Here is a 12294-nt window from a genome sequence, read left to right on the forward strand (position 1 = left end):
GATAAGATGAACCTGTTAAAACAGGTTTTATATATACCTATATATATGTACACACAAATAATAAATATGTATATATATTTAATACATAAATATATGTATATGTAAAAATAGATCTTATATGAAAGGGATCATTTTAATGACAGTTATTTTTTCCTCCAAATATAGGAAGTTCACAGATGGGTGCTACAATAGTAGATGCTTTGGACACCCTTTATATCATGGGACTTCATGATGAATTCCTAGATGGGCAAAGATGGGTTGAAAATAATCTTGATTTCAGTGTGGTGAGTATATAATTTATAATTTTTAGATTGATTATGAAAAGACACATTGTCTTACTATGTGTCTATGGTTTGAATGCCTGTATTCTTCCAAAAATCTTATTTTGAAACTTAATCACTATTATGATGGTATTAGAAGATGGGGCCTTTGGGAGGAGAGTAAATCATCAAGAAAGAGTGCTACTGAATGAAATTACTGTCCTTATAAGATAACCTCCATGGTGGGAGGATGCGGATCCAAGGCCCTTCTGTCATCTGGAGAGTGTGCTTTCAGTGGACTCTGAATCTTATGGCTCCTTGACTGCCGGAGCCAGCCGGCAAAAGTACGGGTTCTGAAGAGAGGCGTGAGGATGAAGAATTCAACTCTAAGAATTTGATTCTCAGAATATTTAATTTTAATTCTAACATGGGGGAACCGTCAGCCCACTATCTCTACTGGCTGACCACTGCTTCTGGGTCAGTATCTCTTCTACTGGTCGACAACTACGCCTGAGTCAGTATTCTCTATTGCGCCGACTCTGGGTTTGTTTTTCCAGAGGTATTTATATAGTTAGAGGTCAATCAATATCCTCATGCTACCACCACCAGAATACAATAAAGTCTAATCCAAAGCACATATATTACAGATAGGTTAATCAGTACCCTCATGCCATCACCATCTGATCTTCTCCCAGACCTTTTACTCTGAACTTTCCATGACCCCAAACCTTGTTGACTCTGGGCGAAGGACAGTCAGCTGAGTCAGAAACATTAATCTAGGGGAAAGCCTTAATGGCTCTCCACACTTGACCTTGGACTTCCTAGTCTCCAGAACTGGGGAAATACATTGTTTTTGTTTTATCAGCTACTTAGGTATGGTATTTTGTTATAGCAGTCCCAGTGGCCCAAGGTACTAACCATAATAGTTTTAAGAGTGATACTAGTAGTTTAAAGAAATTTGAAGTCCTCTTTCTTTTGAGGTTATCAGTTGTTACTTAATTTTTGCATAAAATCCATATCTTTTCTCACTGTTATCCTTTTACTTTCCTCTTCCTTATCATTTGAGGCATTGTGTGCAATTTAGGGGAGAGAGCAGTGAGCTAGTTATATCAGGAAACTAAATTTCATTATAAATAATAATTAAAAAAATTTAATGATTTGGTAGTGTGTGTGTGTTTGTGTGTGTGTGTGCATGTGTATGTGTGATGCTGGAGATTGAACCCAGGGGTATTCTACTTCAGCTGTACCCTCAGCCCTTTTTATGTTTTGTTTTAAAACAGGGTCTCCCTAGGTTGCTAAGAGTCTTGTTATGTTGCTGAGGCTGCTGTTGAACCTGCGATCCTCCTGACCCCATATTCCAAGTAGTGGGATGATAGGCATGCACCACCACGCCTAGCTTTGGTACAACTTCAGTAAGCCATCACAAGTAGGCCTATGCTCATCTTTAAAGCATTTTGGCTTGTGGTACTGCTTAAGTTTAAAGCTCAGCACAGTTAATTTAGCTGTGAGGTTTGGGGAGAATCTTTATTCTTTGTAAACCTATCATAAAATTGCTATCTCATTGTAATATTGTGAGGATTATTGCAGATAATCTCGTACACATCGAGTGCTCAGTAAATGGTAGCAAGTATTTTCATTATTTGTTGTATTCACCTAAAAGATGGTGGACTGTTTATCTCTAATTTGTTTTTATCTTCCATGTTGTTTTGTGCTTGCTGTGTTTCTCTTTACTGTAGTATCTTCACAATTTTTCTTTCTGATACACTTAATTATTTGAATTGTGATTTACATTCACAATTTTCTCTGATTTTCCTGGTACTAACTAGATAAAAACTGCTTTTATTTTTATATTTTCCTAGCATTTTTAATGCTAGACATTTATTTATGTATCTTAATTAGAATAATATTTGTTATCAGTTAGCTTTATGTATGGCTGTGAGTGACAGAAAACCTAATATAAAATAACTGAAACAAGACAGATGTTTCTTTTTCTTTCATGTAAGTCACATACAGATAATAGCAGATATAAGATCTGCTAGGGAAGAACCTTGATTATCAGGGCCTAGGATCTTTTGTTTCAATTGTTCTGTTAACTTTAGTGTAGATATAAATATGACCTCATTGGTGCCAGATGGTTCCTCAAGATCCAGGTATCTTACCTACCTTTCAGTTGGCAAAAAGGTGAGAAAGCTATGTGATTGTTCTTTTGGGAGCTGGTTAACTTATACTTGCTTGTATGCTATTGAATAGATTTTACCCATATGGCCTCACCTAACTCTCCACAGTAGCTGAGAAATAGTCTCCCCCCACCCCATGTAGCTATACAGATTGTGCTTTTTAAATCCCTACTCCATAATGTTACATTCTTACATTCTAAACTTTTAAAAAGTCCTTATAGAAGCCAGGCATGGTGGCACATGCTTGTAATCCCAGTACTTGGGAGGCTGAGACAGGAGGATTGCAGGTCCTGGCTAGCCTCAGCTACTTCCACAACATAGTGAGACCCTGTTTCAAAATAAAGAATAAAAAAATAGGGCTGCGAGTGTAGTTCAAAAGTAGAATGCCCTTGGGTTTGATCGCCAGTAAGGCAAAAAGAAAAGAAAAGTCCATAGAGGATTGATTTCCATATATGGGGTGAAATAGGCAACTATGAGTTAATCCTGACAACCAGGATTTTTCTGCTATGGATGTATACCATGTTAGATATTCGATATATTTTGGTTATACTCATTTGTTTTTTTTTATTGGCTTTTTTCTTATTCCTATATCAATACTAAATTGGTTTTTTTATAACCTTTGATTTTTGCATTTAATTTTTTTTTATTCCCACCCCAGTCCCTCCCCATCCCTCCTTCCCTTGCTTGGCTTAGTGGTTGACTTTGATATGTTTAAGTACATTGTGTGTTTTAGAGAATTTCCTTCTTCTCCCCTCCCATCACTTCATTTAGGTTGTCATGTTTGCTCCTCTATAGGATTTCCTTTTTTATCTAGATTTCCTCCTATGACCCATTTCTCCTTAGCTTTCACATATTAGGGAAAGCATCTGATTTCTTATTTTTTGTGACTGACTAATCTCACTTAGCATAATTTATGTTCTCCAGTTCCGTCCATTTCCCTGAAAATGATGTAATTGAGTTTTTTTTGATGGCTGAGTAAAGTTCCATTGTGTACATATCCCACAATTTTGTAATCCATTCATCTGTTGATGGACATTTTGGCTGGTTCCATAGTTTGGCTATGGTGAATTGTGCAGCTATGAACATAGATACACATGCATTAGTTTGGTAGTTTGGTTTCCTTTCTTTTGGGTAGATACCCAGAAGTGGTATTTCTGGATCAAATGGTAGATTTGTTCTCATTCTTCTGAGGATTCTCCATACTGTTTTCCAAAGTGGTTGCACTAATTTGCAATCCCACCAACAATGTTTTAGAGTTCCCACTTCTCCAAAAATCCTCACCAGCATTTGTTGTTGTTTGTGTTTTGAATGATTGCCAATCTAGTTGGAGTTAGGTAAAATCTCAGGGTAGTTTTGATTTGCATCTCTCTGATTGCCAATGATGTTGAGCATTTTTTCATCCATTTATTGGCCATTTGAATTTCTTCTTTTGTGAAATGTCTATTTAGATCGCTTGCCCATTTTGTTATTGGATGATTTGTTTTTTTAGTGTTGAGTTTTCTTGAGTTCTCTGTATATTCTAGATATTAGTCCTCTATCGGAGGTGTAAGTGGAAAATCTTCTCCCATTCTGTTGGCTCTCAGTTGAGGTTCTTGACAGTTTCCTTTGCTGAACAGAAGCTCTTCAGTTTCATGCAATCCACGTATTGATTCTCCTTTTAATTTGTTGTGCTTTTGGGGTCTTGTTGAGAAAGTGTTTATCTGTGCGTATGTGTTGCGGTGTTGGACCTATGTCCTCTTCAAGGAGATTCAAGGTCTCTAGTTTAATTTTCAAGTCTTTGATCCATCTTGAATTGACTCTTGTGTAGGGTGAGAAAGTGGGATTGATTTCCAATTTTCTGCATATGGTTAATCAGTTTTGCCAACACCAATTGTTGAACAGACTGTCTTTTTTCCAGTATGTTTTTGTCCCCTTTGTTGAAAATCAATTGGCTGAAAGTGTGTGAACTTGTTTTTGGGTCTTCTATTCTGCTCCATTGGCTATGTATCTGTTTTTGTGCCAGTACCACGCTGTTTTTATTATGATGGCTTTGTATTATAGTTTAAAGTCAGGTATTGTGATTCCTCCTGCGTGGTTTTTGTTGCTTTCACATATTAGGGAAAGCATCTGATTTCTTATTTTTTGTGACTGACTAATCTCACTTAGCATAATTTATGTTCTCCAGTTCTAATTTGGCTATTCTGGGATTTTTGTTATTCCAAATAAATTTAAGGACTGATTTTTCTGTGTCTGTGAGAAATAATCTTGGTAGTTTTTTTTTTTTTTTTGGTGGTACTGGGGTTCCTGGAAGCCCTTCTACCTCTGGGCTACACTCCCAGACCTATTTTTATATTTTTATTTAGAAACAGGGTCTCCTAAGCCAGCGCGCGCGGCTGGCTTCGAACCTGCGCGATCCTCCTGTCTCCGCCTCCCAAGCGCGGGGATTACAAGCGTGCGCCACCACGCCCGGCGCTAATCTTGGTAGTTTAATGGGCATTGCATTGAATCTGCCAGTCACTTTTGGAAGAATGGCCATTTTAATGATATTTATTCTGCTTATCCATGAACATGAAAGATCTTTTCATCTTCTAAGATCTTTGATTTCTTTTTTCATTGTTTTATAATTTTCTTTGTAGAGATCTTTTACATCTTTGGTAAAGTTTATTCCTAAGTATTTTATTTTTTGTGGGAGATCCTGAGTGTAAGTATTTTCTGAATGTCTTTTTCAGTGGATTTATGGTTGGTGTACAGAAAAGCTTCTGATTTTTTAAGATTGATTTTGTATCCAGACAGTTTGCTGAATTTGTTGATCAGTTAGTTCTATAAGCCTTTTGGTTGAGTTTATTTTTTTATTTTTTTATTTTTTTGGTGGTACTGAGGTTCCTGGAAGCCCTTCTACCTCCCGGGCTACACTCCCAGACCTGTTTTTTATTTTTGGAAACAGGGTCTCCTAAGCCAGCACCGCTGGATTCGAACCTGTGCGATCCTCCTGTCTCTGCTCCCAAGCATGGGGATTACAAGTGTGCGCCACCACGCCCGGCCGTTTGTTGGGTTTTCTAAATACAGTATCGTGTCATCTGCAAATAGTGAAAGTTTGAGTTCTTCTTTTACTGTTTGTACTCCTTTGATTTCCTTTTCTTGCCTTATCGCTCTGGCTAGAGTCTCTAGTACTATATTGAAGAGAAGTGATAATGGGCATACTTGTCTCGTTCCTGTTTTTAGGGAGAATTCTTGACTTTTTTCCCCCCATTTAATATGATGTTGGTGGTGGGCTTATTGTAGATTGCCTTCATGATGTTGAGATATGTTCCTTCTATTCCAATTCTCTGCAGTGTTTTTATCATAAATGGATGTTGAATTTTATCAAATGCTTTTTCAGCATCTATTGAGATCATATGATTTTTGTCTTTGATTCTGTTTATATGATGAATTACATGGATTGATTTTCATATGTTGAAGCAGCCTTGCATCCCTGGGATGAACCCTACCTGGTCATGGTGTATGATTTTCTTGATGTGGTTTTGAATGTGTGTTGCTAGTATTTTGTTTAATAGTTTTGCATCCAGGTTCCTCAGAGATATAGGCCTATAGTTTTCCTTCCTTGAACTGTTTTTATTCGGTTTGGGTATTAGTGTGATGTTGGCTTCATAGGATGTATTTGGGAGATCCCTGTTTTTTTCTATTTCATGAAATAGTTTGAGGAGTATTGGGGTTAGCTCTTATATAAAGGTTTTATAGAATTCACTTGAGAAACCATCTAGTACTGGGCCTTTCTTTGATGGTAAGCTCTTTATTTCTTTTTCAATCTCTTTGATTGTTATTGGTTGGTTTAAGTGTTGTATATCTTTTTGACTCAATTTAGGAAGGTTGTATTTATCTAGAAAGTTTTCAATTTCCTCCAGATTTTCTGTTTTGTTGGAGTATAGTTTTTCAAAGTAGTTTCTGATAATCCTCTGTATTTCTACACTGTCAGTCTTAATGTCTCCTTTTTCATCTCTTATCTTCATAATTTGGGTTGAATCTCTCCTTTTTTTAGTTAGGTTGGCTAGTGGTTTATCTATCTTGTTAATTTTTTCAAGAAATCAGATTTTGGATTTGTTGGTTTTCCGTATTGTTTTTTTATTCTCTATTTCATTAATTTCTGCTCTAATTTTAATAATTTTCTGTCTTCTACTGGCTTTGGGGTTTGATTTTTCCTGTTTTTCAAGGGCTTTGAGGTGTGTTAGGTTATTTATTTGAAGATTTTCTGTTTTTCTTATGTGAGTGCTATAAATTTTCCTCTTAATACTGCCTTCAAAGTGTCCCAAACGTTTTGATATGTTGTATCTTCATTTTCATTTATTTCTAGAAATTTCTTGATTTTACCTCTTAACGTCTTCTATAACCCATTCTTCATTCAGAAATGTGGTGCTCAGTCTCCACATGTTTATGTTGTTTCTCTGGGTCTTCTTATAGTTGATTTCTAGTTTCATTCCATTATGGTCTGAAATGACACAGGGAAGCATTTAACATTTTTTGAATTTGCTAGTGCTCATTTTGTGTCCCAGGATGTGATCTATTTTGGAGAAGGTTCTGTGAGCAGCTGAGAAAAATGTAAACTCCACTGTAGTTGGGTGAAATATTCTATATGTGTCCAACAGGTCCATTTGATTTATGGTGTTCTTTAGTTTTGAGGCATCTTTACTGACCTGGTGCTGTGAGGGAAGATGGCGCTGGTGGCGTAGCATCCACTGCTGTAATTCGGGCTGGTTTCTTTTCTGGTCTCTGGTTGTTCTTCTAGTCTTCTTTTTCTCTGTCCCTTGTATTTATAGTTTTTATTTCTCTGTTAATAGTGTTTTCTGGCTATGAAAAGCGCTGATTTTGTGGCAGTGGAGATCGAGTTTTAGCCGGACTGGTAAACGCTACTTTTCTATGTCGTCATCTTCCTGGAAGTCTCTATCAGTATTAAATTGAATTAAATACAATATATTTTTCTGGGTGTGGTGGCACATGCTTGAAATCCCAGCATGTGGGAGACTGAGACAGGAGGGTCTGGGTTCAAGGACATCCTCAGCTACTTAGCAAGGCTCTGTTTCAAAAATAAAGAATGAAATAAATAAGGCTGGGGTATATCTTGAAGGTAGAATGCCTCTGTGTTTTGTCCCTTAGCCCAAAAAAGAAAAAAAGAAGAAAAAAGTACAATATATTTTATTTTTTGGTACTGGGGATGGAACCCTGGGGTGGGGGACATTCTGCCTCTGAGCTTCCCTCAGCCCTTTTTTATTTTGAAACATAGTCTTGCTAAGTTGTTGAGGGCATCATTAAGTTGTTGAGGCTGACTATGAATCTGCAATCTTTCTGTCTGAACCTCCCAAGCACTTGGAATTATAGGCGAGGCCACCATGTCTGACCATATGCAGTCTGTCTCTCTCTCTATATACATATGAATATGTTATAAGTATTGGTATGTTTGTGCCACATTTCCTTCAGTTTTTTCCTTTTCCTTTTTTTTTTTTTTTTTTTTTACTGTGAATTGAGCCCAGAGGAATTCTACTTCTGAGCTATACCCCTGGCCCTATTTTTTATTTTTCAAAGAGGGCCTCACTAAGTTTCAGAGGGCCTCACTAAGTTGCCCTGTCTCAGCCTCCCAACTACTGGGATTACAAGTGTGTACCACCATGCCCGGCTTGTTCTTATAAATATTTGCATTTTAGGGAAATTTCAAGTGTGTCACCAATTTATAACCAAAACATAGTACGTGCTTCCTTGAAGAAGTTTATATATTATATTTTCTTCTATTTTCTTATTATTATGTTTTGCATCTCTAATGTTGTTTTTTGTTTTGATAAATATATGTGTCTAAATTAATTTTTCTCTGAGGAGTCAGTTTTATCAGTGTAATCAGTTAAACAGTCCACAGTTCATATTTTTGATGTCTCCTTCTACATTTTATTAATTTATATACTAGGAAATATTTAAACTTCATGAGAAGTACAAATAAAAAATGTTATAGTGTTTAGAAGAGAAGGGAAGAGACTGGAAGGGGAGGGTGCTGTTCCAGAATTCAATACCCATTATTCAGGAAGTGGAGGCCTTGTTGTGGAAGGGTCAGTAGTCTGTGCTTTTAAACATCTTGATAATTTTATAGTACTGTGTAAATTACACGGAAATGGCACATTGGTTTCAGCATAACTGCTGGAGGTAGTGGTCACGATCATAGGAGCTTCAGCAATATTAACGAATAGGCGATGAGATTGATGTTGCACAATATGTGAGGATTCAGTAAGTGGAAAAAACATTATTAGACTCTGAGAAAGAAATGAAGTATTGCAAATAGTTTGGAAACTATAAAGCATTAAGTATATGAAAATTTTCAATGTTTTCACAGAATTCAGAGGTGTCTGTGTTTGAAGTGAACATTCGATTTATTGGAGGCTTGCTTGCTGCATATTATCTTTCAGGAGAAGAGGTGAGCGAAATTAAGTAATGCATTGTTTGTTTTGGGGGGAGGATTATCAATGGGATTTAATGAAATCAAAGACTTCTGCAACATTATATTGTTTTTCTACTTGTATATTGCTAAACTGTTGTAAGGTTTGCTGAAAGAATTTGTTGCTGCAGGTAGAACTGTTCTTTCAATGATGATTTTTCTGTTTTTTGGAATCTCATTTAAACTTTATCATAGATCCTAGCTTTATATACATCATATGTCCTTGCAAGTGTTGATACTTCTCCAGGATTTTGCCATTGTAGTTAATTGCATGTCCCAAACAACAATGGAAAGAAAGTTAAGGAAAGAATCAGTAAGAATTAATATAGATCCTCCTAAGACCAAATATTAATTACTAAAACTTCTTGTTTGGAAATTAAATGCAGTTTGTTGCCATTAATGATAACTTTAAAATGCAGCAACTATGAATTCTTTTTTCTGGAAGTCTTGGTACAGTGTTTTACAGACATGTGAGACCCACAGTGATGGGAAAATGAAACGGAGATTGTGATTGTAGAATGGGAGAAAGAAAACGCTTACTTCTATTCTATTTGTAATTAGTTTTTTTTTGAGAATCTGCCTTACCCATATTTTTAAATTGGTTTGTTGGTCTAAATGATTTTTAAGAGCTCTTTTTAAATTTACAAAAATCTGTCTTTGATTATATAAATATGTTGTAAAGATATATTTCTATTATGTTGTCTTTAGTTTTTTCATTGTTTTTGCTATTTTATTTATTATTTATTATTGCGGTACTGGAGGTTGAACCCAGGAGCATTCTACTTCCAAGCTACATTCCCAGATCCTTCCTTCCTTCCTCCCTCCCTCCCTTACTTACTTACTTCGTTTTTTTGGTGGTACTGGGGTTCCTGGAAACACTTCTACCTCCGGGCTACACTCCCAGACTTATTTTTACACTTTTTTATTTGGAAACAGGGTCTCTTAAGCCAGTGGGGCTGGCTTTGAACCTGCAGGATCCTCCTGTCTCCGCCTCCCAAGCTCGGGGATTAGAAGTATGTGCCACCACGCCTGGCTATTCTTTATTTTTGAAACAGGGTTTCATTAAATTGTGGAGGGCCTCTCTGAGTAGCTGAGATTGGTTGTGAACCTGCAGTCCTCCTGTCTCAGCCTCCCAAGTACTGGGATTTCAAGCATGTGCCATCACAGCTGGCTTGTCATTAACTTTAGTCATTGTTCAGAGATTGTCTTTTCATCAGAATGGTATCTAGATTTTTGTCCTTTAAACAGCCTTCCAATGTGTTATAAAATAACAATTCCCATATTTTTTCTGAAATTTTATGACTTTATATGCTTATGTTTAAGTTTTTTTTTTTTTTGGTGGTACTGGGGTTCCTGGAAGCCCTTCTTCCTCCGGGCTACACTCCCAGACCTATTTTATATTTTTGAAACAGGGTCTCTTACGCCAGCGCCGCTGGCTTCGAACCTGCGCGATCCTCCTGTCTCTGCCTCCCAAGCGCGGGGATTACAAGCGTGCGCCACCACACCCGGCATGTTTAAGTTTTTATGTCTTTACTACTGTGTAAAGAATATTTTTTAGAAGAAGCATGTTTGAAGACGCTGATATTTAATTTATAATATTATATAAGTAACATATTTAATGCATAATATTTTGTTATGTAACTTGACTATACCTCCAGTTTTTATTTCTGTAGTCAGAATGCTTCAGTTTAGATGTAATAAAATAGAAAACAGTGATTTATACTGTTGAAAAGGTTGTCAAACTTTAGTGTTTATCAGTCACGTAGGATTTTTTTTTTTTTTTTTTTGTGGTACTGGGGTTCCTGGAAGCCCTTCTACCTCCAGGCTACACTCCCAGAACTATTTTTACATTTTTATTTGAAAACAGTGTCTCCTAAGCCAGCGCGTGTGGCTGGCTTCGAACCTGCGTGATCCTCCTGTCTCTGCCTCCCAAGCGCGGGGATTGCAAGCGTGCGCCACCACGCCTGGCTCACGTAGGATGTTTTTAATACATGGTGATCCCATGGATTTAGTTGTATCTATGTTGTTTTTCTCATAAGAACTTTTTGTTAAATGTGATTTTGGAAATGATTTTTTGAGAAACTCTGATGTACCTTAAATGAATAAAATTATAGTAAATCAGTCGATAGGATTTTAAAAGGTTTATTCAGGTGTTATTTACATAGAGTAAAATTGAACCATTTTAGTATACAGTTCTGAGATTTTACAGTCTTTTAACCACTAGTGCAAAAAAGATCATTTATCCTAGAAAATTATTCTTTCCAATTTTACTCAGCCACTTACTTCCAGCCTTTGGTAATTACAGATCTGTTTTCTTTCTCTGCATCTAGAAAACCTGACTTTGACTTAGCATATGAATTTGAGATTTTTCCGTGTTATTGGTAGTTAATTTTTTTCCTGCTGTATAATATCCATTGTATATATAACTATAACACATTTTATCCATTTCAGTGGGTTTGTTTCCAATTTTGGAAATTATGAATAAACCTCTTACAAACATTTACTTATAAGGTTGTGAGGGAAAATAACTCTTCACTTCTCATGGGTCACTATGTAGAAATAGGATTGTTGGTTCAAAATTAGATGTACATTTAACTTCATAGAAAATGCCACACTCTTTTTCTAGCATTTACTGCCATGGTATTGTGAGTTTCTAGATTGTTTTAAGCCATTTTAAGATGTGTTATAGTATCTCACTGTGTTTTTATTTTGCTTTTTCTTATGACAAATGATGTTGACTATCTTTTTATGTGTTTGTCATCCATATATCTTTTTGTGTAAATTGCCTTTACAAATCATTTGCCAGTTTAAAAACCTTGATTTTTCTATTGAATTTTGTATAGTTTATTATATATTCTAGACATAGGTCTTTTATCACCTATGTGTTTGTAAGCACTTTCTTTCTGAGGCTTGTCTTTTCAGCAACTTAACAGTATCTTTTGAAGATCCGAAGTTGTTACACATTAAAGAAGTAAACCTTATTAGTTTTACCTTTCATGTTTTATGATTTGGGTATTATATTTAAGTAATGTTTGCCTCGTCTAAGGTCAGAGTTTTCTCATGTGTTTTCTTCTAAAAGTATTTGTTTACCTTTACTTTTACTTTTTAGTTTATAATGTTTTAAAGGGGTTCTTTTTTTTTTTTTTTTGGTCTTTTTTGGAACCGGAGATTGCACCCAGAGCGCCACACCTGCAAAGCAGGCACTTTGCCACTGAGCTACATCCCGGCCCTCTAGTTTATAATGTTTTAAATTAAGTTTTCTCTATGCTGTGAGATTTCAAGTTCATTCTTTCTATGTCGATGTCCAAAAGTTTTAGTGCTATTTGTTGAAAAGACTGTTTAACTGACTTTGTACCTTTGTTAAAACTAAATCATTATGCTGGGCGTGGTGGTGCAGGATTGTAAACCC

The 12294-nt window shown here is 36.1% G+C and overlaps 1 protein-coding gene across 1 annotated transcript in view; it reads left to right on the top strand.

Moving 5' to 3' along the window:
* MAN1A2 (mannosidase alpha class 1A member 2) overlaps window positions 1–12294 on the top strand; it is a gene marked incomplete at both ends in the record, with an annotated part of 166644 nt that overhangs the window by 56921 nt on the left and 97429 nt on the right. Inside the window, 2 exons of the mRNA XM_080693211.1 lie at window positions 166–284; window positions 8784–8864. Of these exons, the coding sequence (XP_080549337.1) occupies window positions 166–284; window positions 8784–8864 (200 nt within the window). The remainder of the gene's footprint in view (window positions 1–165; window positions 285–8783; window positions 8865–12294) is intronic.

Source organism: Muscardinus avellanarius, assembly GCF_963383645.1.
Source record: "Muscardinus avellanarius genome assembly, chromosome: 3".
Classification (NCBI taxonomy): Eukaryota; Metazoa; Chordata; class Mammalia; order Rodentia; family Gliridae; genus Muscardinus; species Muscardinus avellanarius.